This window comes from Phoca vitulina, unplaced genomic scaffold (genome assembly GCF_004348235.1).
Source record: "Phoca vitulina isolate PV1807 unplaced genomic scaffold, GSC_HSeal_1.0 scaffold3, whole genome shotgun sequence".
Taxonomy (NCBI): domain Eukaryota; kingdom Metazoa; phylum Chordata; class Mammalia; order Carnivora; family Phocidae; genus Phoca; species Phoca vitulina.
Window position 1 is genome coordinate 92531781 of NW_022589706.1, and position 26899 is coordinate 92558679.

General features: G+C 36.0%; 1 protein-coding gene and 1 long non-coding RNA gene across 3 annotated transcripts in view; one reads left to right on the forward strand and one right to left on the reverse strand.

Annotated features, from left to right (window-relative positions):
- The window catches only part of NDST3 (N-deacetylase and N-sulfotransferase 3), a 170410-nt gene that overhangs the window by 124757 nt on the left and 18754 nt on the right, over positions 1-26899 (forward strand). For both annotated transcript variants that reach the window (XM_032401088.1, XM_032401086.1), the window contains exons 7-10: positions 14219-14401; positions 16720-16816; positions 21035-21158; positions 23937-24111. In XM_032401088.1, coding sequence (XP_032256979.1) covers positions 14219-14401; positions 16720-16816; positions 21035-21158; positions 23937-24111 — 579 coding nt within the window. The remainder of the gene's footprint in view (positions 1-14218; positions 14402-16719; positions 16817-21034; positions 21159-23936; positions 24112-26899) is intronic.
- LOC116630249 overlaps positions 1-26899 on the reverse strand; it is a 192677-nt gene that overhangs the window by 124002 nt on the left and 41776 nt on the right. The window lies entirely within an intron of this gene.

Below are 26899 nucleotides of genomic sequence, written 5' to 3' on the forward strand. Positions count from 1 at the left end.
CCCTGATTTTAAAAAAAATTAAAAAATTAAACGTGCGCTGAATGCCGATTTCTTTTTCCTACATATGAGGCAAGAACCAAAATGAACACTGAAATATATTCACATATTCTTCAAAATAGACCTAATAATTTTAACAGTTTAAACTTGGGGCCAAGAATTTAAAGACAATCTAAATATCATATTTTACCCAGTAAAATTATTTCCTGCCTCTTTTTCAGGTAACGTACTTCTATGCTCACTATGTGGTCAGACACTGTATCAAGCCCTTCACATGTATTATCTCACTGAATCCTTACAAGTAATTTAACTGGAGCTGTTTAAAAGTACTATTTTCTCCCTCCACAGTCTGATGAAAGACCATTTTCTACCTCCCTTAATACTCCTCATTCACAACTGGTTTCTCTTCCTCACCCTATCCCACCCCCACCTGTATCTCATTATCATTTTAAAGCTAAATAGTCAAAACTAATCCAATGTCTGAATAACGCTTCCCAGGAAGTGAGAATCTTACAAAATGAGCAGTGATTTGACATGAAGAAGGCAGTAGTCCTCAGAGCTGAACCATAAATTGTCACCATTCATGAACTGCACTAGACTGCTTCCTCTTCCCTGTTTTGTTCCTGTTCATGTCCCCGGTGAATAGGAATAAAGCCCAGGGAATTGGGCCACAATGCTGAATCCAAGTCAAGTAACTCGTAAGATACAAGCTTTTAAAATATACATTGTTTGACTCAGTAATTTCACCCACATAAAAACTTTCCTAGGAATGTAGTCAAAGATACAAACCAAGACATATCAACTATGATAGCTAATCCAGTGCTGTTTATAATAGTGAAAGTTACAAACAACCCAAAAGGCCAATAGTAGAAAGTAAATTGCAATGATTAATAAGATAGATTACTATATAGCCATTAAAAATATAAACATACATATTTCAGAAACATTTCTAATGATGTAGTAAGCTGCTAAAGATATATTGCTAAGTAACAAACACTATGTACCAAGTTATACTGTATTTTAATAAGTACATGCAAATTTTGCAAATATATGTATGTGTGTATACATACACACATACATAGAATACCCTCTGGGTGGGTGGTGAACTTGCGGCAATTTTGGCTACTTCCTTTTTTTTTTTTTAATTTTCCAATTTCTTACATTAAACATGTAATTTTTAATAGCAAAAAAATTATCCATACTGAGGTGGACTTCAATTCGATTCAACAAACACTTGTTGGTAGTCTATTATGCAATTAAATTAAGTTCAACAAATATTTCTTTAATGAAACATGTATATAAGTGGAGATACAAAGAAGATTATAACATGGTCCCTGCTCTTGGTGAGCTCACAGTTTAGCAAGAGTAACATAAAGGAGTAAAGACAACTTACCTCAATAGTTGTTATAAGACAGCATAAGAAACATTAGAAATACAAAAGAGGGAGTGGTCACCTAAAACTGGGAATGTCACGGATTGAAAAGAGACAAGAGGGTATTCCAGGTAGGGAGAAGAAACATCTACAAATGCATGGAGGCATTTGTTGGAATGGAAAGTAAAAGAAGGCAAGCAGAAAGATATGAAGATAGAGAAGAAGGTAGGGGCTAGATCATGATGGATTCTGGAAGCATTAAGGGCACAGACTCTAGATCTGCACTGTACAGTATGGTAGCCACAAACCACAGGTGACTATTAAACACCTGAAATGTGGCTAGCCCACAATGAGATGTACTACAAGCATAAAAATAACATACCAGGTTTTGAAGACTTGGTACCAAAAAAATGCCAAAATCTCTTTAAAAATTTTTATGTTGATTACATGCTGAAATGATAATATTTTGAATATACCAGGTTAAATTAAATATATTATTACAATTTCAGTTGTTTTAATTTTTGTAATACGACTACTAAAAATCTTAAATTATTTACATGGTTCACATTATATATCTATTGGACAGCACTGCTTTAGAGGATAGATTAGAAGAGAACAACAGTGAAAGGAGGAAGATCAGTTAGAAGGCCTTTAAAGAGCCCAGAAAAAATGCAAAGAGGAGTTGAACTAGGCAAGTACAAATAGGGATAGAGAGGAAGAGATGGCCTTATAAAAAATACTATATTGACAATACCAGATAACCTAAGTAAGAAATGGAGCTGTAAGTATCTGGAATACTCTAAGCTTTTTGGCTTGATGACAATACGATGAGTAATGACCTTAGACATAACAGGGAATACAAAAAGAATACCAGCTCTTGATGTAAAGATTCATTCATTCAAACATTCATTTATAGAGCACCTGCCAAGTTCTAGTTACTTTCTAGGTGGTTAGGTGCCAGGGATCTAGCAATGATGAAATAAATGAGGTCTCTGCTCTCCTAGAACCTACTTACACTTTACTGTGAACATATAATGAATTCAAGTTAGCCATGTTTAAAGTGAGATGGCTATGGACTGTTCAGGTATAAATGTTAATTAGAAACTTAGATGTTTGTGTTTAAAATTCAGGACGAATTTATGAATGGTAGTAGAGATCTGAAAAATCATTATGGTGCTTCCACATAGGGATAGCAAAGAATAAAACCCTAAGAAACACCAGATATTCAAGGGGAACATCGAGAAAGAGAAATCAGGGAAAAGAAATAGGTGAAGGAGAAACAGGAGAAAACAGTCCCAAAAAAAGCCAAGAAAGGAGAAAAACTTAAGTGTGGTCAAATGGAGCACTGCCAAATGCTGCAGATTGATAAAGACTACCAAGTATCCATAGGACTATGTAATTTGAGGCCATTGCTCATCTTTGACAGGGCATTTTCAGTGGAGTGGTGGGGACAAAACCCAGATTGGAAGACAAAACTGATGAGTAAAAACAGCACCTATACAATGCTCCTCTGAAGAATATGGCTGGGACGGACAGTAGCTAGAAAAGATAAGCACTGAAGTGAGAGCCTGAGCTGAGAGGGAATTGAAGCATGTTTTCAGGTATTAGGGAGAGACCAGTAGAGAGAACTAAAGAGAGAAAAATAGAAGAATAAGTAATAAAATGAGATCTCCTGGGCATTGAAAGTAGATGGGGTAGAAAGCACTGGGAGATATATTAGTCTTGAATGCAAAATAAAACACCTCTGTCTGAGCATGATGGCAACATAGGTTATTCCTGACTTCACTCACTTTCACAAGAACAACTAACATCTATTCAAGAACAAGACACCACTGAGAGAATCCTAGAACATGGCAGTGAGGCTGAAGCACAGCCTTGTACCTTAGAGACCAAGACAGACTGCATTAGAAGGGTAAGAGAAGTGACTACATGTTGACCACATTGCCCCTCCCCCAGGATAGCATATCACCACACAGGGATGTCTTCCCTGACCCTTCAGTTCCCCTAGTGGGAAAAGAGAACCCAGAGAGGACAACCAACCTCCCCAAGCATTGTGGGCCACATTGTGGCAGGCCCTACTCTGATTTCATACCATGGGGATTGCAGGAGAATCTACAGGGCCCAGCCACTGGGAATCTGGCTATGCTGGAGAAGTGGGGAGGAATTTGGAACAACCAGCACAAGATCTTGGCAGACCAAATTCATACCTACAGCACCCAAGTAGTAATCCCAACCAGCAGCTTTGCTTATATGCAGAACCAAGCTGGGGGCACACTCTGACCAGGAAATTTGGCAGGATACAGATCTGCCTGATTCAGATCTTCAAATGAGGAGTTTTACCAGCCCTAGAGACTGCTTTGCCCATACCCAGGCAAAGTTCTGAGTCACAACCTCACCTGCTATGAAGAGTGCCTTCCAGCCCCATCTGACCAGAAGGCTGGTGACAACCCCTGGAAGCTATGTGGCCAGTGGCACTTGAGCCAAGAGGTAGGAAAGCAGTCAGTTACCCTCAGAGCAAAGCCAGTACCAGACATAGAGACGTCCCATGCTATTCACAGGCAGGGGGATTAATTCATAGCCACAGTTGAGGGTGTCTCCTGCCCCCCCCCAAACAGACACCTGTTGAGGAAATTGAGAATAGCCTGGAGTGGCCCAGGCAATTGGCTTCAACCCAGGCAAGGGGCTGAGACATAGCCCAACACACTGAGGAGAGTATCTTCCAGCCCCATCTGACCAGAAGGACTGGCAAAAATACCTGAAATCCCTGAGCCAGGGGCACCCAAGCCAAGAGAAGAGCAGAGAGAGCCAATGGTTTACAGAGCAAAGCCAGTGGCCCTATTCAGCCAGGGAACTTATGACAACAAAGACCTTTACCAGTTTTAGAGCTGCTTATTCCATTGCTCCCATTCTGGGAATGTAATTCATAGCTCCACTCATTGCTGAATAAAGCTTTCAGCCTGTCTGACCAAAGAACCTAACCAGAGCACACAGGAAGTCGCACAGCCCATTTAACAGCCCTATGTACAGTGGAACTGAACAGCGAGCACAGCCTGTGGCTTGCCTGGTCTACAGAGCAAAACTGGTCATTTCTGCAGACCAGGGAATTCCACGCACACTCAGGCCTGACTGGGGCCCCCTGGGCCCTGGTCTGCTGCCCCGCCAGGGCAGAAAAGCTAATGCACAGCCCTAACCCCTACTGAATGTAGCACTCGGTCCCAACCATCTAGTAAACATGACCAGAGGATGCGGGCAACTGCAGAGCCCATCCTACAGCCTTTCTTGGGTATAGAAATAAGCCAGCAGGACAATCCAACTGTTCTCAACTAGTGGCACAACCACCCATCCCTGTCCCCAGAGCTTCAATGGTTGCGTCCCCCATAAATACAGTATAGCAGGCCCCACTTGCCCAGAGGCATTACCAGCAAACATACCCAGGGACCCAGACTGAGCTGGCCAGTGAAGAACTGTCTCTGCCACGGCAAACTGGTTAAGTCTGGAAGAGGAGTCCCAGGATGAAAATGTACAGATACAATGCAAGGAATCAAGGATCATGAAAAATCAAGTAAATATGAACCCCCCCCAAAAAAAACCTAATAAAAGCTCCAATAACTGACCCTACGAACTGTCAGAAAAAAGAATTCAGAATAATCCCTTGAAGGAACTTAGTGAACTACAAGAAAACACAGATAGACAACTAAAGGAAATTAGGAAAACAGTACGTGACAAAATGAGAAGCTTGACAAGAAAATAGCAACCATCAAAAAAGAGAGAGAGAGAGAAATCTTAGAGTTGAAAGATACAATAACTGGACTGAAGAACTTAATGGAGTTTCAAAAGTAGACTCAACCTTACAGAAGAAAGAATTAGCAACCTGGAGTATAGGACATTGGAAATTACCCAGGGAAGCAAAAGAAAAAAGAATGAAGAAAACCTATGGGAATTATAGGGCAAAATGAAAAGAAACAGTATTTGTATTATGAGAATTCCAGAAAAAGAAGAGAAAGAGAAAAGAACAGAAAATATATTTAAAGCAATAATGGCTGAAAACTTCCCAAACCTGGGGGAGGAATGGATATCCAAATCTGTGAGGTCCAAAGGATCCCAAATAGGTTAAACCTGTATAGGGATACATCAAAACACATTACAGTTAAATTGTCAAAAGTCAGAGACAAAGGAAGAATAAAATACTTAAAAATAAACTTAACTAATGAGGTGAAATTTCTCTATGCCGAAAACTCCAAGACATTGGTGAAAGAAATCAAAGAAGACACAAATAAATAGAAAGATATCATATGTTCATGGATTGCAAGAATTAATATTGTTAAAGTGTCAATACTACTGAAAGCCATCTACCAATTCGGTGCATCCCTATCAAGATTTCAATGGCATTTTTTACAGAAGTAGAAAATATCTCTAAAATTTATTGGGAACAAAGCCCCTAAATAGCCAAAGAAATCCTGAGAAAGAAGAACAAAGCAGGAGGTATCATACTTCCTGATTTCAAGCTATACTAAAAAGCTATGGTCATCAAAACAGTAGGGTACTAGAATAAAAATAGACAAAGAGAGCAATAGAATAGAGAGCCCGGAAATAAACTCAAGCATTTCCAGTCAACTAATATTTGACAAGGGAACCAAGAATACTCACTGGAGAAAAGACAGTCTCTTCAAAAATGATGCTGGGACAACTGAATATTCACATGTAAAAGAATGAAAGTGGATCTCTTTCTTATACTATTCATAAAAATTAACCCAAAATGGTTTAAGACTTAAATCTAAGACCTAAAGCCATGAAACTCATGGATGAAAACATAAGAACAAAGTTCCTTGACATGGGTCATGGTAATGATTTTTTGGATATGACACCTAAAGCACAAGCAACAAAATAAAAAATAAACTAGTGGGACTACATCAAACTAAAAAGCTTCTGCACAGCAAAAGAAACCACCAAAAAGGGAAAAGACAACCTACAGAATGGAAAAAAAAAAATTTGCAAACTATATGTCTAATAAGGAGTTAATATTCAAAATATATAAAGAACTCATACAACTCAATAGAAAATAAAAACAAACAACAAACAAAAATAATTTCAAATGGGCAGAGGGTCTGAATAGACATTTTTCCAAAGAAGATATATGAAAAGCTAATGGGTACATGAAAAGATGCCAACATCAGTAGTCATAAGGTAAATGCAAATCAAAGCCACAAAGATATCACCTCATGCCTGTTAGAATGGCCATCATCAAAAGAATAAGCAATAGGAAATGCGGGCATAGATGTTGAGAAAAGGGAACCCTGTGCACCGTTGGTGGGATTGCAAATTTGAACAACCACTATGGAAAACAGTATGAAGAATCCTCAAAAAATTAAAAACAGAACTACCATATGGTCTAGCAACTCCACTTCTGGGAATATATGAAACACTAACTCGAAAAGGTATCTGTACCCCCATGTTCATGGCAGCATTATTTACAATAGCCAAGGCAAGGAAACAACCTAAGTGTATACTGATGGACAAATGGATAAAGAAGTTGTGATACACACAAACACACTGGAATTCAGCCATAAAAAAGGGGGAATCCTACTACTTGTGACAACATGGATGGATGTTGAAAGCATTAGGCTAAGTGAATTAAGTCAGACAAAGATAAATGCTGTATGATCTCACTTATACGTGGAATCTAAAACCAAAAACAAACTCATAGAAAAAAAAAAAAAAAAAAAAGATCAGACTTGTAGTTCCAGAGTAACCAGAGGCAGGGAGTTGGGGAGGAGCAGGAACTAGAGAAAGGTGGTCAAGAAGTACAGACTTCCAGTTATAAAACAAGTAAGTGTTAAGCATGTAATGTACATCGTGATGACTAGAGTTAACACTGCTGGATGATATATTAAAAAAAAAATCGTTAAGAGAGTAAATCCTCAGTTTCTCATCACAAGAAAAAATATTTCCATTCATTCTTTTCCTCTTTCTTTTCTTTTTATTGTATCTATAAGAGAAAATGGATGTTGGCTGAACCTATATTTCACAATATATGTAATCAAGCCATCATGCTGTCCTACTCAAACTTACACAGTAATGTATGTCAGTTATCTCTCAATAAAACTGGGGGGAAAAAGACAAATGTCTATAAAGAACAGTAGGAAGTTGAAAGAGTTCTTGCCTGATGACCATTACTCCCTGCTGATCATGGGATGATTAACTAGGGAGATTAAGGAGAGTGGAGATGAAACAGAAGGCCTCAAGAGCAGGAGGAAAGATTGAAATAGCTGCTGGAGTGAACTGAAGATCATGAATAAGAATAGCCAATAGTATGGAGGTGTCACTGAGATTGGGGACCATGTGCTTATGTGACCTGAAAAGTTCCCATTATATGTTTTTTTTCTCTAGTGTGCTGAACAATCCATACGTGGAATGTAGAAACTGAAAGAATTGAATGAAAAATTGATATGAAGTCTCAGATTTGTAGAACACTGAAAGCAAAAAGATGATCTGGGATATCTGAAGGTGATAGTAGGAGAGGAGTTCAAATTGTTGACCACAGAATCTTGCCTGCTAGAGGAAGTGATCAGATGGACATTAACAGATGCAGAAAAAAATGAAAGAATTAAGATCCTAGAGGTATAAAAAAAAAAAAAAAAAATCCTAGAGGTATAGATAAGTTTGATGAACTGCTGAAAGGAAGCTATAAATGAGAAATGGTATTCCTCCAAAATACTAATAATATATCAACAATAACAACAATAAATAGCTATAATTTACTAAGTAATTACTATGTGTCAAGCAGTTCTTTAAATGTTTTATTTTATTGCACTCAACACAACAACAGTTACTATTTTATACCCTTTTTTTTTTTCTTTTAGATGAGTAAATTTAAATGACTTGCTAAAATCAAAGAACCAGTAGGTGGCAGGACCCACTTTTTTTAAAATAAAAATTTGGCATTTTTATTTATTGTTTTACATTTTTTATTTAAATTCAATTTAGTTAACATATAGTGTATTATTAGTTTCAGAGGTAGAATTTAGTGATTCATCACTTACATACAACACCCAGTGTTCGTTCCTTCAAGTGCCCTCCTTAATGCCCATCACCCAGTTACCCCATCCCCCACCCACCTCCCTTCCAGCAGCCCTCAGTTTGTTTCCTAGCATTAAGAGTCTCTGTGGTTTGTCTTAACCACCCATGCAGGCCAAAGTCAAAGGCCTAAAAGATATAGTTTATTTACAAAGGAAGTTTCACAGGAAACAGAAGCAAGAGGGTGGTAGAGTAAGTGAAGGCTAGGCAGAGTTCAGGGAGAGGAATACAGGCAAATGGGGATAAAGTTAGAAGAGATGAGAATCAATCATTAAGGAGGCCCACAATTTGAATGGTGCTAAGGAATTACCAGAATGAATGGCACTGAAAAAATAACTAACCCTAGATTTTCCCCACTTTCCAAATGAGATGATTGGTGCCAACTCAAGGCACATACTATATATCACAAGCAGTGCAGAGAATAAAGTTGAAAAGGTGCTGTGGCAGCCCCAAGGAAGTGAACAATCTAGATACAAATAAAACAATAATTTTTTTAAAGCATAATACAAACCAGAGTAAGAAAATGTTGGAAAGACCTAACAGTAGTGCTCTGGAGCTCATATTGTTTTTTGTTTTTTAAAGATTTTATTTATTTATTTGACAGAGAGAGACAGCGCGAGAGAGGGAACACAAGCAGGGGGAGTGGGAGAGGGAGAAGCAGGCTTCCCACTGAGCAGGGAGCCCGATGCGGGGCTCGATCCCAGGACCCTGGGATCATGACCTGAGCCGAAGGCAGACGCTTAACGACTGAGCCACCCAGGTGTCCCAGGAGTTCATATTGTTAAAAGATTGAATTTGCTTGGAGAGATCTGAAGAGGTAGTTATAACAGGCTGGATATATAGAATTGAGATAGGTAGAAGAGTAGAGAGAGAAGAAACTGCATAAACAAAGCCGTGGAGGTCAGCAGGACCAGGGAGCCCCCGGGAGCAGTAAGAAGACTGGTGCACGAGGAACAGAACGAGGATACGAAGGAAGATTGAAAAGGTCACCTGGGACCATGTCATCACTAAGGATGACATCCTGAATTTTATTTAATTCAGAAGGCAATGAGGAACTATTTGTGGGTTCAAACTGGGAAATTATAGAATAGGAGGTTCAGGCCCAGAGCATCATTAGAATAGCCTTTTAATCAAGATTTTTTTTTACTTATTTTCCAGAAAGAGATGTGCTTATGTAATGGAGTACAATCTTGACAGTGGTGGGACTCATATATTTTTCATGATAATAAAAATGAGATTTCCAAAGTTTGATCACTACCCCATAAAAATAAACTGTTTTCCTTATTTTTCCCCCAAAGAATTACAGTATGCTTGTCCTCTGCCACACAACATTTTTAAATGCCATGAAATAAAGTAAAAATGAATAGGCAAGGCAGTCTTTTAAATGGAGAAGTTATAAGGTAATATGCATCTAAGAGGTACATGTGGAAATGGAGAAGAATTGTGCTTTGGTTAAAAAATAATAGTAATAATAATAATAATAAACATAGGATTGAAGGGGAATTACGAACCAATTGCACATGTCTATAGGGACCAGATCTCTCTTTTTTTTTTAGCAATTTTCTGTGCATCTATACACATATGTCAGCAGTACAGAAGCCTTCCAAAGGCATGGCCAAGGACACTTACCAAGTTGTTCTTTGAGCTAGGGATAGCTCTAAGGCTAGGACATCAAAATATACTTATGGACTTAACAGGACATGTTTGTTTTTAAAATGTATTCAAAAGCGGGCACCTGGGTGGCTCAGATGGTTAAGCGTCTGCCTTTGGCTCAGGTCATGATCCCAGGGTCCTGGGATCGAGTCCCGCATAGGGCTCCTTGCTCGGCAGGGAGCCTGCTTCTCCCTCTCCCTCTGCCTCTCCTTCTGCTTGTTCTCTCTCTGTCTCTCTCGCAAATGAATAAATAAAAAAAAAATCTTTAAAAAAAAAAAAATGTATTCAAAAGGACCACTACAGAAAAGCCAATGGCTTTTGGCAAATGGAACTTTTCTATGAGAATAAACAATGGTTCTGGCCAGTTTTCCTCAAACCGTATTTCAGCGGTACCGGCATCAAGACACCTGGGATGATTTTCTAAAATGCAGGTAGCAGGGCACCTGCCAGACCTAGCAAATCCGAATCACTGAATGTAAGGTCTTATAAACTTCCTAGGGGATCTGTTATATATGTTCAGGCTTTTGAAGCTTTGCTCACCTGGAAGGATACCCAAACAAAACTGCTTGGCTGAAGGACAGGAGTGGGAGGCTGACATTTTTCACTGTAAATTCTTATGTGCCTTTTGAATTCTGCATTTTTCCACAAACAATACTTACAAGAATGAGCATCATATATTTATATTTTCGCACCCAGAACCAGGCAGAGCGTCTGGCAGTAGGCTAAGAAAAATGTTTGTGGATTTGGTCATAAATGGCATAGTTTATAATAATTATTAGAAGTAACACACTTTTTTACACCCCTATTTACTCTCCCCTCCCCTTGACCTCAAAAGAAACAGATTACTGCACTGTCAACTGCTTTTGCACCAGGACCCGTGTTTTGCTCCTTATTCTTCCTGGTAGCGATTCATGCATCTCCAATACCTGGAACTTACTAGATTCACATGGTTGAGGCTAGAAAGTGAGATAAAGTGAGTGCCCACATCTTTCTCTTAGCCACACTTTTACAAATGATAATCTGTTTCCTCTCCCATAAATACCAGTGTATATGATATTTGGCATTTAGCTTTTGCTTTTTACAGAAAAATAATCATAGTGAGTATGTTGTTATACATGTCTGTATCTATCAGGCTAGAAAGAATTGTTTTCAACTGTTAGATAAAATTTATATCTTTGGCAGAGTTTCCAACGATTTGAGTTTTAAGCAGCTAATTAGTCCTTTTGGTAACAACTAATTACTTAGAGTATGCATGTAGCAAAAACTGTTGTAGAAATGCAATTGTAACTTCTTTGACATTTTCTTTCTTATTGGATTCTACATGTATGATAAAGATAATTTATTTTGATACATTTATCCTTTTTAAAAAGGCAAACAAACAAATCCTTAGTTCTGAAGCACTCTTAAAATTATAAAGGCATCCTCTCTAGGGAAAGACTAGTATCTATTTTCCTTGTACTGGTAACCCTTTCAAGCTTCCTTGTTTCTTTCTATTCCAGCAGAAACTGTTGCCAAGAAATAAAGTGGCATTACAGTTGTCATAGGTCATAACAGGAGTAAGAAAGAAATACTGTATGAAAAGCAAATTAATTATTTTACCACAACTTTGTCATTATATGTCTGTTCTCACTAGTCCTGTTGTTTGTCGTGCATACCTTCCTAACTAAAAATTAATAAAACTTGGAGAGGTTACATGTTCAGCAAGAGATATAGAATATTCAGTGTGTAGAGAGAATATTGTGATACACACACACACACACACACACACACAATTTAAAAAGAAATTATTTTATGTCCTGAACAATTATATCCCCTTCATAGCCTTGTATTTCTTAGAAAAACAAAACAAATCTCAGGCTTGAGTCCAGAGTCTGAAAATGTCTTGAGGTAACACACACTACAAAACCATCACTTTGAAACAGCCCTTTTGCTTATGGTGCACTTTGAATTATGTTAAAGTAGATATACAAAAAAAAGAGTTGAAAACCTGGGGAAGGTTCCATGGCTGGTGGCTAAGTAGCTTTTATCTTACAGGATTAAGTTCAACACCTTCTAAGTATTACCTTAATTCTTGCCAATCAGGTTAACTTTCAGCAAAAGCAATGTCATTAACTAGCTCACAACTCATTCTGGATTGCTTCTGTCTTTAGCAGACAGAGTAGCATTTTTTTACTTTCTATACTCATACGGGTAAAACAGTGACACTCCGCTTTAAATGTCACAGAGTAAAATGTTTTCTGGGTTGAAAAGTAAACTCAAAGGGAGTTCAAATGCATTAGTATCATAAAGTCACTCTCCACATTTCCCATTTTATGCCCAATGCAGATACTATTCAAGTGAAATACAGACACATAGAGGTACTGATAAATCTCTCACAAATAAAGCAAGAAATATAAACTAGTGGCTAAGTGGATTAACATATATGTTACACTGTATTAAAGTTTTTTCATGTAATAAGCAACTTGAAGTATTTTGCTGTTGTTGTTGAGCTGCACTGAAAAATGTGGCATATAAAACAAATGATGAAAGACTGCCTCTAACAGACATTAGAAAAGAACTTTCAAATGTAACATGATTGTCTTGAGTGTCTCAATAGGTGATTTTTTGATAAATTTTGGAGGAGAAAAGAAAGGGAAACAAAAGTCATAGAATCGAAGCTACTACAAAAATAACCAGAAGGTTAAATTTTAGAAGTCTCATTTTTCAGAAATACCCAAAATGATAAAAGTCTTGTTTATCAATTCCATGACTGCATCAGTCTGCTGGTAGCTATTTAAAGTCACCCTCAAAGTATTTTATTTGTGAAAGTTCTAGGATTTAATATATGTTCAGGCAGAGTGAAGAGAAATACAATTAAATATTCTTGATCACAGTTGAAGCTTTTCATATAAAAGCCAACAGGACTTATTCTATAGAATAAAAGATATCACTGTTTCCCCTTATTCATAGTTGTAATTAGATTTTTTTCTGATTCATTGTATCAAATCTTAATATAACCATTCTCTCATCTCTGCTACTTTACCTCAATAAATTTCCTTGAATATTTCTTTCAGTCTCTAATGAATGAACCTATTATATTCATTATGATGATGATTATAATAACTATTATTACTACTCATTCACACGACATTATATATTTCAGGAAAGTACTATTATCACATGAATTATTTTTATGATCTTTTTTATAGCAGCATAAATGTGACAGTGGTTTCTTTGCCATTGAAAATCTCATGCAGAATTGTTTCCGTTTGTCAACACTTCACCAACAAAAACTATTTGCATTTACTTGAAGCAATAGCTTCTAAAAAGCCCATTCTACATTCCAGACCAATTTAATCAAACCTGCAGAATTTAAATTTACTTTATTATGGAGAAAATGCTGTGATTTTGTTTTCAATGCATGAATTCAACCTAGGTCAGCTGCTTTCATAGGAAGAGTTGATTTTATCTAGCTAAACACTGAAAACTTGTCTTAAAGGAGGTATCTGATATTGGAAATAATAAACCCAATGACTATGGAAATGGGTTTGAGAGTGTTATTGATGGAAAATAGTTAATACCTATTTTAGCAAAAATTTAGTCCCTAGTCTTGTGTCATTATGGCCTCTAATAAATACAAATCAGAGGATATTCAGTTCATGCTGATAATGGTGATACACTGATCATTTACATTCTTTAACTTGAAATATTATATTGTAAGCCAAATTAAGTAGATTGAAATTATAAAATTCCAATCTCCTGAGATTCTGCTGCTACAAATTATGAATAGGTCACTGATGTCATGAAGCCATTATGTGTGAGCATCTAGGATGTTATTCAGCATCGAACTAATTGCACCAACATGGATATATAGCAGTTGGACTTGTTTTTTTGTTGTTGTTGTTGTTATGAAATATATTAAAATCTCAGAAAAAAGTGTTCACCAAGTCTTACTAATAACACATCCTCTAATATGCATTAATATAATGAGAGTATCTGGGATATGTCCACAATTCAGAAACAGGGCATGAACTGAAACCCTGGGCAAAGACTACTGAAGAAAAACTAGCATTGCTATGATTGCACTGCCCCCTAGGGTTAAAATAACTTGTGTTTACACTGAGGTCCATTTGCCTTTTTCAGATCAGCATTTTCATGACGCATTTGTCCAACTATGGGAATGACCGCCTGGGACTATATACATTTGTTAATCTGGCCAACTTCGTGCAGAGCTGGACCAACTTGCGACTTCAGACTCTGCCTCCAGCACAGCTGGCTCACAAGTATTTTGAGCTCTTTCCTGATCAAAAAGACCCTCTCTGGCAGGTAATATTGCTTCAATAATTGGTATAACTAATTAATCCCATAAACATATCTTGGAGTTCTATGAGATAATCCAAATCTGAAAAGTGAAGGCATTTGGAGGGAAAAAATAATAAATTTTGGAAATGTTAGTAGATTTGAGAAACTACTTCCTGAATTGGAGTCTTTTTTTATTTTTTTAAGATCTTATTTCTTTATTTGACAGAGAGACACATAGCGAGAGCAGGAACACAAGCAGGGGGAGTGGGAGAGGGAGAAGCAGGCTTCCTGCTGAGCAGGGAGCCCGATGCGGGGCTCCATCCCAGGATCCTGGGACCATGACCTGAGCTGAAGGCAGATGCTTAACGACTGAGCCACCCAGGTGCCCCAAATTGCAGTCTTATATTATTGCATCATAGTGGGCTAAATTTTCTGTTCCTATGCCCATTAGGAATTATGAAATTCTGAAAGCGCAACGAGGGGTTCAATGGATATAATGTTTTCAGTCAGGAGTGAGGGATCAATTCACAGATTGCAGTCAACTAAAAAGAGTAGAAGAGTGGTAAACAGGTTGTGTGCTAGGCAAGTTCCAGGCCATCTGGCTCCAGAGGCTGTGCTCTTAATCACTATTCTATATGAGAGTTACTGAGCTACTAGAGAGTTCTAACAGAGCTGATGGTACAATAATAACAATCATCAGAAGTGGAACTGAGTAAATTTCATAGACTTAAGTCGCAGTAAGCTCTGAACTATATACAACTCATTCAGCTTTGAATGTAAGCTAATTACCACCTGACCACAAACAGATAACTTCAAGAAGAGACATAACTACACATTTTAGAATGTGAAAGAAGGTGCTTGTGGAATTATCACTACATATTACTTTTTTTCTTAACCACTACAAAATATCACCAAATGTTAGCCACTGGAGACATGCAATTTTCCTGCTCATTTAACACCTTATTTTTTTTATTTTTTTTTTAAGATTTTATTTATTTGAGAGAGAGAGAGAGAGAGCATGAGCAAGGGGAGGGTCAGAGAGAGAGGGAGAAGCAGACTCCCACTGAGCAGGGAACCTGACATGGGGCTCCTTCCCAGGACGCTGAGATCATGACCTGAGCTGAAGGCAGGTGCTTAACCTTAAGACTGAGCCACCTAGGTGACTCAACACCTTATTTTTAAGCTGAAGTCATTATTATTTCAGGTGACAGGTTTGAAACAACTTTTTTCCAGAACAACAACCAAAAAGAACACCCTCACTTTAGTTTTAACTAATCTGTTGCTTATTGTAAATAGTTTATTTAACCACACACACCTGTAGTATTAATTGAATAGAAACAGAGTACTGTCCTGATTGCTATATCTGAAATAGTATTAAAGGGTACTTTAATTCTTCACATAATGTGCACTTCGCAGTTGAAATTAAGGATATTCTAGATCCATCTTGCATAGTGGTTTTGGTTCATGTACTATACACCAAAAGCAAATCCCTAAGGTAGTAATTCACCTTCATTTTACTCTTTTGCTGAAATTTAGTGCTTTTTAGCATCATAATCTGTAAAGTTATAGTTTTACATATACATTTACTGACCTCTGAAGGCTACTGAAAGGAATCTGCTATCTCTTTAAATAGTATTATTATGGCCAGATGTGTACCTCTTTGAAGAGCAGCAAAATAGCTCAAAGTTATTGAGAATAAAAATCTTACACCTTATATTTCAGTTACTTACTGAATGGTGAGAGTGTACCTTCTTTTACGTTAGCAGGGAACACAGCCTCTGCCCAGCACTACTTTGGAGCTCACTGTTTTCAAACATACACACACACAATTAAGACATAGAACTGCCAAAAGCAGGAAAAAAAAAAAATATTAAATCCTCAGTGCTGTGAGGCTGTTAGCCACAGTGGAAATGCCTCCTCTCCCCCAACCCCTCAGTAGACACTCAACTTCAGGATGGAAAGGAATTACTTAAAAGCTTCACTGATGCCACTTCAAGGCCTTTGTTTAAAAGAAGCCACATGGCTTTTTTTTCCTGGAATATCTTTTTAAGGACAGAAGTTGAAAAACTCAGGGTGCCTGGGTAGTTCAGTCGGTTGAGCATCTGACTCTTGATTCCGGCTCAGGTCATGATCTCAGGGTCATGAGATCAAGTCCCACGTTGGGCTCCGCACTCAGCAGAGAGTCTGCTTGAAATTCTCTCTCTCCCTCTCCCTCTGCCCCTCCCCCTACTCTCTCTCTCCCTCTAACATAAATAAATAAATCTTTTTTAAAAAGCTGAAAAACTCTAGCACACAATGGACACTCACAAAAAAATACATCTCTATATTCTTCTCCCATTTAGAATCCTTGTGATGACAAACGCCACAGAGACATTTGGTCGAAAGAAAAAACCTGTGATCGCTTACCAAAATTCTTGGTAATAGGACCCCAGAAAACTGGTGAGAGCTTTTTGTTATGATTAACCAAACAGTGTAAAACTCATGATGACTAGACAGTAAGTTCTAGTCACAATGAGTTTTCAAAATTCCTATAAATACTGATGAATACATAACACATTTTGTTCTCTGATCTAATCTGTTTAGCTTGATAATGTACTTAAATGCTTGTCAAGGAATTTTTTAAGTGAAAAAGATGAAAATAAGTGTCATATGGTTTGAATATCTAACAGCCAATCTGGTAGCAAATGGTAATTTTTTTCCAAAGACCTGAATTGAAAGGTGTTGTTAACATTTCTAAAATCAAAACGAATCACATCTTGAGAAAGTGACTGACAGGATTTCATCAAAAGTCAAGACAGACACATATAAGTATCTATAACTCTTTATATATCAGTCCCTTCCAGAAAAACAGACTCTTCCTGCCATCTTCCTGATATAGTTTATTTCTAAACTATTTTTTGCAGAGATGACTATTTTCTAAAAATCGAAAAGATGTTTGACAAGCAGAATTCCAGACATAAACAAAACTTTGTGCTAACAAAGGTATTTATTCACACCCAGGAGAAATCTAGCACCTTTTCTTAAATTGGCAATTTTTTCCCCATAAACTTCTTGTTTGTTTAAGAATCGGTATTAAAATGAAGCCCAGTGGAAACTTTAAAATGCCAGACATACATGCTGTATCCTGCATGATAAATTATTTGGGGCTCTTGGATTGTGGCTTCACAGAAAACAGCCATTTCAGCCATATGCCTTTCTGAGGGGAATACCTTCCTTCTCCTCATTTGTCCAAAAATAACTGGGGAAGATTTTATGTAATGTACACAGAGAGTTTAGCCTATTCATTTTCTCTTGGTCCCATTTGCCAATATCAATTTGAAAACAATAACAAATATGGTAAAAACTTTTCTCATCCTTATTTATTTCATTTGTCTGTATCTATTTAAAGTCAAGAGACAACTAGAAAAACATTTAAACTGAAGTCTCTTCAGGAACTCCCACTGTCATTACTGATCACATCTCTCTGAAGCTTGGCATATCAAATTCACTTCAGAAAGCCCTGAAGGAAGGGCATCCTCTTGTTTCCTGCTAGATGTGCAGACATTTTAAAATCAGGGTTAGATGGCAGAACCATTACTTGCCATCTTAAACTCGGCTGGGTTTCCAAATGTTTCGTTACAATTGTATATGACATTTACCTTTGGAAGAAAATTTTTTATCACCTTTTTATAGAAACTAAATTTTTTCCCAATTTTGTAGTGGTATAGTTTACATGCAATAAAATTCACCAATTTTAGTGCAAATTTTGATCAATTTTGACAATCGTGCACAGTTGTATAACCACATTGACACTTCTGTCTCAAAAAAAACAAAAAAACATTTCTGTCTCCCTAAAAAGTTTCTCCATCCACATCCCTTTGCAGTCAATGCCCCTCCCAATCCTCAGTCACAGGAAACTACTTTCTGCTACTACAGTTTTGCTTTTTTTAGACTTTCATATAAATGGAAGCATAAAATGTGCAATCTTTTGTGTTTGACTTCTTTCACTTAAGATAATGCTTTTGAGATTCATCCATGTTACTATGTATAGAAATATTTTATGAAATTGATTTTTTAAATGGAGAAACATCTTCTGATCAGTTTCATAAAAATTAAATAGCTTCATTTTAACTTTAGTTTTTATCAAAGGCATTTTTCTGAATAATTTTGCATAGATGTATAGTCTTCTGCATATTCAGATATTTTTAGTCTTGAAACTGACAAAAAATAAAACAAGCTTTATGGATGGTTATTTGAATGGGTGTGTCTATGATTAAGTGGTTGTTTTATACACATACACACATTATACACATTCAAACACACACACACACAGAGAACAGTTTATTCAGACCCAAGAATATGTGAAGGTAAAGAGAGAATTCAGAAACCACAAACTAACAATTTTTTGACCACTGATAAATTATATTATGCCTTTTACTGACTATATAAACAATTAGATATCTATTTTTTCAATTTGTCTTATTGATGCTGGTCATGCTATTAAAAGCAAACATGATTTAATACAATTCTTAAAACTCAGAAAAGAATGTTTCCAGTTGATCTAAGAAAGGAATTAATCTGTTTTCTTTTTTCACATTATAATGGTCATACTTCCTATCCTCACAAAGAGTTTATTCTTTTCAATTTTTTTAACGCATTACTGAATTTTATCTCATAAAAGTTGTTATTTTAAAAAATACTTGGGGCGCCTGGGTGGCTCAATCTATTAAGTGTCTGACTCTTATTTTTGGCTCAGGTCATGATCGCAGGGCTGTGAGGTAGAGCCCTGTGTCAGGCTCAGTGCTAGGCTTAAAATTCTCTCTTTCCCTCTCCCTCTGCCCCTCCCCACCACATGCACTCTCTGTCTCTCAAGTAAATAAATAAATGTAAAAATTAAATAAATACCTTACTAATATTGAGATATGAAGCTACTTAAGTATTTCATATAGGTTATCTTACTTGACCCTCCTGAAACCCTGATAGCTAAGTATTTTTCCCCCCACTACACAAATAAGAAAACTAAGCCTCAGGTTAGATATTTTTGTTCACATTCACACAATTGGTAAGTGTTAGAAATAAAAACCTGATCCTAGAATTTACTTGACTCTAAAGACCATGCTCAAGAAACCTTTATTCTACTCTGGATTTCAAGTATGGAACATTTTTCCTCCAATAAGTCTTAGATTTTGTTCCACATTTCTTTTAAGTCATGATTCTCAAAGTTTACTGAATCAGAAAGTCTGGGATAGGGCTCAGTTCTCTGTTTAACAAGCCTTCCAGGTTAATCTAAGGCATGCTAAAGTGTGAGAACCACTGTTTTAGGTCAGACTTGTGAAGAACATTTTTATTTTGTACACCACAGATAACTATGTTTCATTCCCTATAGTTACCCATGTATACAGATAGAATGTTCATTGTTTGGCAAAGATAGTAATCTAGGAACACAGCCTCTTTCAATTCACTGTTTTAGACAATTTTGTTATTGAAAGAGTTATTTTAACAACTTTTCTGTTGTGTTGATATGTTAGATTTAAATACAACATTAAATAAAGCTTGTCAGAGAGATAAGAATTTTCAAAATTTAATATGGACGGCAACATGACATTATTACTAAGCAAAATTAGAACAGTGATTTCTCCAACTGAGAAAAATATTATAAGGCTGTGTCTGAAGACCATTGCTAGCTATTGACCTGGAATATAATTAACAGGTCCCTCTCCATCAGATTGTATAATAATGTAAATCACATTAGAGCAGAGAAGTGAAAACTAGAATCTTAGGAATACTGAATACATGGACCAGAAATATTATGATTTTATAAACACAGTTACAGTTACAAGCACCTAATTAAATTTTAGGCAAACTGAACTCAAATTGCCTTACTTTTTCCTGTGCAATCTAAGCTATACCCTTTAGCTCATAATTTAGGCTCTAATATACTAATTTTACAGTTTATAACACTGCTCATTTTGAAAAAAACATCACACCCTTGATTCCTAATAGTCACAAATCTATATGGGCACCTGTGATATGCCATTCTCTTTCCAAAACTGCAGATTTTATAAGTTATGTCACTAAGAAAGGACACAATTTTTTTTCAAAAAAATGATTTCTGACATCACTTTTTAGAAGTACATTCAAATTTTAAAAAAACTTGTTGAAAGTTTAAACTCTGTCTCAAATTTAATAAGCTCTCTTGGGCCTCAGGAAGAACTTTATAGGAGAACCCAAGTACTGGTTTTGGTGATGTAATATCTTATATGAAACAATGATATCTTTCATTTATATAATGCTTTATTAATATCAAAATATCTTCAGGCACAATACGACATGTCATCCTCAGAGAAAGCTTATGAAATAAGCAAGGCAGGTGATTTTCTACTGATAAAGCCAAGACAAAGAGAAGCTAAAAGCCAAAGTCACAAACCAAATCAGTGATAGAGATGTGGTCAAACAGTTCCCCCAGCGGGCCTCTTCTCGTCACATCATACTTATCTCCAGTTTTTTAGAATTTGCTTCTTTTAAAATGCTGGTGATCTATTCAGTTTAATTCAAGGAGTACTAATAGGTATCTGTTTGGATCATTACAATACTTAGTTTATTAATGACTTTGAAATGCTGATAGTAGGAAACTTTGTTTTCATTTCTTTAATTTCTAAACCTCTATTGTCTTTTCAGGAACCACTGCTTTGTATTTGTTCCTGGTTATGCATCCTTCCATCTTTAGTAACTCCCCCAGCCCAAAAACCTTTGAGGAGGTACAGTTCTTTAATAGAAATAACTACCACAGGGGGATTGATTGGTAAGATGGGTTATTAGTATAAATCTAAAAGTATATGTACTGTGCACAGTATAAAATTAGTGCTAATATTTATAAACATATAAGTTTGTAGCCACAAACAAAAGTTATCCTCTGTGCCTTGGAAATGGATTGAATAAAATGAAGAAGCACAGAAATTATTCATAAGAAACTTCTCTCAGTTTGTTGAGGGACTTGTCATCTCAAGAGGCCCATATGTAATTTCAATTTGCATTAATTATCTTTGATGGTAATTACAGATATAAAGTCAGAGAAATACCCTAACCCCAGGAATTTCATTCCTCTCCACTCTTAAGAAAATACTTTCATAGCTTTCTCTTCTTGTGTACTTTGCATTACAGTGACGCTACAGTCCACGTACATAATGTTCTATTTTGCTTTGGCATAAAAGGTAAATAAATAGAACTAGAAATGTGTATATATTTTATAAGTAATGAAAACTATAATAAAGCTATCAACAATATACAAAATTTAATTTTTGGTCTTTGCATTGAAACTGGAACTATATCAACCATCTGAGGAAAATAGTTAAATTAAAAGTTAAAATGTCAAATATACACAAAATACAGTAATATAGTAGGAATAGATACTGCACATGAACATGTTAATAATAAAATATATATATAAGTCTGTTAAGGTAGAAATTCTAGGCAGACAGTGATATAAAAGAGTGGAATTATTATAATAATTCTAGAGCATGAACATAAACATTTTGCATGTATTTTAGCATAAAGAGTTGTTATATATTAACTTATGTTGTCAGATTGCATGATCTCAATTTTATAAGTATCAACCCCCTCGAGAGTTGCTTGTGTGTGGTCCAAAAGGAAAGAAATGTGTTGAGTATAATTTGAGCAGCTACTAGGATTTACATATATTCTAATTGTAATATCCTTCACTGCCAATTCTTCAGTACAGGACTTGATACTGATTAATTGTGTCATGTTAAATAACAACTGTGAGAATCAAGAAAGCATCAACTACTTCAGCTGCTATTTGACCAGTGACTCAAATATATATGCCTGTATATGGTAGAATAAATCTACATAATATCAGGACTAAAGGGAGTGATGAAAAACTGCTTTAAAAGTGGAGAGGAATGTAATACTTGGACAAGAATTGGACCCTGCTTTTTCCATGAGCCTCTGGGGCCAGGCAAAATCAACACATTATAGGTCCAAGATCCAAAACTGCATGAGGAAGTTTTTAAGGCCTAAACTGTTCCAGGTATAAAGAGGACTGCTGGGAAAGTGGGACTATTTTTAGAAACTAAAAGCTATCAGAATTCAGTACTTTCTGCCCTTCTTTTGTGGCTTTCAGAGCCTTTCTCAGAATAAGCATGGCTAAGACAAGCTTAGAGCAAATAAGATACCACTAGACACTTGGGATAACCTTAGCATCCCTGGAACCAAGGTGAGCATCTAAATTAAGAAGTATCTTAAAATTTGGCACTTTCTGTAAATAGATTATACACAACATATAGCAGATCAAACTTCCCAGAAATTTTTATAAATCTGTTTCCCCCTAAAAGGATGCCAGAATGACATATTACACCAAGGCAATTTCCAGGAAACATAAAAGGATTTCTTTACTGTCCTGAGTTTCAAGACATTACTTTGTTGTGCCAGCCAAACTTTGCAATATGTTAACAACTGGAATCCTACCAGAAGCTTTATCATGTGAGATGACTAAAAGAAAACAACATACGGCATCAAGAAGTGATCACATAAATGTTAATGACTCTCTTGTTCAATAATTATTGAACTACCGTGTTTTGGTAGCCCAAAGTTTTGGTGGCTTATAAATTGAAGAGGGTGGGAGTGGAGGTTGAAGAAGCCATTATGATCAAATGTAAGAAACCCTAGAAGTTAAATTTGCATGTGCTCTCTAAAAAGGCTCTTTTTCCTTTAAAAGTTTGTCCTTAGGGCCTCAGAAATATACATTATCACGTGCTGAATTAGTTTATATTTGACAGCTTTTATACAGATGGGACATTATACAAAATCTATCATGTCCTACACTTCTCTGCTTAAGGCTTCAGGTATTCCTGTGTTCACTCTGCTAGTGATTTACATTCTCAGCCCGCTTAAGGATATTGGGAAATTTGATAGGATTTTACATTTGGAAATATGTACATACTTTTTAAACTTTTATAAATATTCTAAAGAATATAGTGGCTCTAAATGGAAAAAAAGTTAAGCAAATAGGTGATGTTTACACCAGATGTGTTCTGTCCTTTAACATTTTATAGTTGAATGCAACCACAGCACAATACATTAGTGGAAAGGAAATTATTTCACTTGTGATAAAGTAAAAAAAAAAAAAATTGTCTAAGTCCTTTTTAAATATCTTTGAACATATCATCTGTTTTGATCAAATTTTCCTTCTGTTTGAGCACTCACATTTTTCTCTGTAAAATATTTCTGCATTTAGATGCATTTTATATAGTTAGTTAGGTTGATTATTGTTCCAATTCAATCATTCTATGTCTACATTTTTGCTATCTCCTGATAGTAAGCAAAACAAAAAGAAAACAAAAAGCAAAACAAAAAGAAAACGTATTTAGAGAAGCATTCTCAAATTACATTAGTAGAGTCCTGTATACTTTTCCCTTGCTAACTATAAGGGACATATGCCTTATAGAAAAAGGCTTTTGTTTAGGAAACAAATGAATTTGTTCCTAAAGGGATACCTTTAACATCTATAGTCACCAGAGTTGAGTATAAACTAGTCTTATTTTGAGAAATATTCCTTTTCTAGGTATATGGATTTCTTCCCAGTCCCATCTAATGTCACCACTGACTTTCTGTTTGAAAAGAGTGCCAATTACTTCCACTCAGAGGAAGCTCCTAAAAGAGCAGCTTCTCTGGTCCCCAAAGCCAAGATCATCACCATCCTCATTGACCCTTCAGATCGAGCATATTCCTGGTATCAGGTAAGAATACTACAGACAGAATCTAACAGGTAAGAAGGGGAGTATGAAGAAGGGAGGATGGTTTGCGGCAATAGCAATCACCTCAGGTCTCAATAAGAGATTTGCTAGTTTTATATCTGCATAAAAGTGGACAGAGTTTTCTTTCTTTCTGGAGAAACTAATGTTCTCCGTAAGTTTTTATTAATTTTGCATTAATTTCATAAAATTTATTAATAAAATGAAAATATAACAAAATAGTATGTTATTTGTATGTATATCTGTGCTTCTACACATCTGCATTTTGAAAAAATAGACTGAAAAATAGACTAAGGGTCCCTTTTCCTTGGAAACTATAAAGTTGAGATAAATGTGAAATGTTGTATTCAAAAACCCCTTACCTGTTATTAGGCTAGGATAACTTCTAAAAAGAGGTCTACACCAAGACACATAATAGTTAAAATGGCAAAAAGTAGTGATAGAGGGAGAATTTTTGAAGCAGCAAGAGAAAAGAAAACAGTTACATACAAGGAAAACACCATAAATCTATCAGCTGATTTTTCAGCAGAAACCTTGCAGGCCAGAAGGGAGTTGCATGATACATTCAAAGTACTGAAAAGAAAAAACCTACAACCAAGAATAATCTGCCCAGCAAGTTTATCATTCAGAATAGGAGAGACAGTTTCCCAAACAGAAGTTAAAGGAGTTCATCACCATTAAATCAGCCTTACAAAAAACATTAAAGGGAATTCTTTGGGTGGAAAGTAAAGGCCATAAACAAAAGTAAGAAAATTATGAAAGGAAAAAATTTCACAGGTAAATGCAAACATACAATTAAGATTGTAGGTTAATCACTTATAAAACCAATATAGAGGTTAAAGCACAAAAGCAGTAAAGTCAATTATACCTACAAAAATCAGTCAAGGGATTCACAAAATAAAAGGATGATGAGTGTGGTATCATATACATAAAACATGATGGAGGGAATAAAAATTTAGCATCTTTAAAATGGGCTCAAACTTAAGCAACCATCATCCTAATATAGACTGCTATATGCATAAGATGTTATATATGGGCCTAATGGTAACCATAAATCAAAAACCTATAACAGATATGCAAAAAAATAAAGAGAAAGGAATCCAAGCATAACAAGAAAGAAAGCCATCAAACCACAAAGGAAGACAGCAAGAGAAGGAACAGAGAAGAACTACAAGAACAATCTCAAAACAAGTAACAAAATGGCAATAAGTACACACCTATCAATAATTACTTTAAATGTAAATGCACTAAATGCTCCAATCAAAAGACATTGGTGATTGAATGGATAAAAAAGCAAGATCTATCTATATGCTACCTGCAAGAGACTCACTTCAGACTTAAAGACACATACAGATTGAAAGTGAAGGGATGGAAAAGCATTTAACATGCAAAAAGAAAGCTGGGGAAGCAATGCTTCTTATATCAGACAAAATAAACTTTAAAACAAAGACTGTAACAAGAGATAAAGAAGGATACCACATAATGACAAAGGTAATAACCAAAAACAAAACAACAAAACCAAAAACTCCTTATCTGAAATCTCTGCATCTGGGTTGGAAATAAGGCTGCTTCTCTGTATTAAAGTGAATGCACATAGCTCTGATCTTCCAGACAAGTGTAGTATGTTCCATTCCCACTGATAGGATTTCAAAAAGATAATTCATGACAATCTAGGATATTAGAGAATAAAGTTTCTTAGCACTGGATCCTTTTGTTATTTAACAAAAGTAGTTTTTCCAGATTCAAAAAAGGAAGAACAGATTGTCAGGAAAGGTTTTGTGCCGGGGACAGAGTAGGAAAAGGTCATAATAAAGCAGATGGGATCTTAGATAGGCATGTTGACAATAATCTGCATAATAGGAAGTGAGACATCCTGGAAAGCTGAAATCCACAACTCCACACTAAGCATTGATGCCAAACTCCTACAGCCATCTATTAAATCATAGTATCCAGCAAATTGCAAATTGACTGATTAGATTTTGTGTCTTTTACCTTTTCCACCAGGTATCTAGAGAAAAGAGAAATAAGCCTTAATTGACTCAAAGAGAAAAGAAAATTGGAACTTGGCAACCGCTTAGCCCCTGAAAAATTGAGAATTTACCATAAAGGGAGATTTCAAGGCTGTAAGCTAACAAAATGTCCTAAATATTACAAATAAATCACTCTATGGTGGAAAAATGCAGGCTTTAAAAAGTCTAGTAGTGGTTGTAGTATAGTTATTTGAATCTCAATTTGCAGCAAATTTGCTATTCAACTAGATGTGGTAAGCATCCACAAACCTACCACTAAGCCTGAATATTTATTGGTCAATTTAGGGAAAAGGTGATTTCCTCAAACCCATGGGCCTCAGCCTGAGCCATTATGAAACACTTTCCTATTTGGATTGCTGCTTTCTGCATTTCTGTACAATAAATGATTCTGATTCATCACAAAGGAAGGTTACCATTAGGTAAAATAATCTTGGCTTTTAGATGCTAGGTGGTATGTGATAAAAGCTGTGGATTTCAGATAATGTACATGTCAGAGTTTTCAGTAGTTTCTCCATTCAAAATAGCCAGCAGGGCTTTTCTAATCTAAAACTGCATTAATAGATGGAGCAAAACTATATAGCAGAACTAGCAGAGTGCTTGTGTATTACAGATATTCAATGGACATAACAAATGTTTTGCTTATGGGCTGCAAAGGGGGCATTAATGCAACTTTCAAAAGTTTACTTTCAGGGGCGCCTGGGTGGCTCAGTTGGTTAAGCGACTGCCTTCAGCTCAGGTCATGA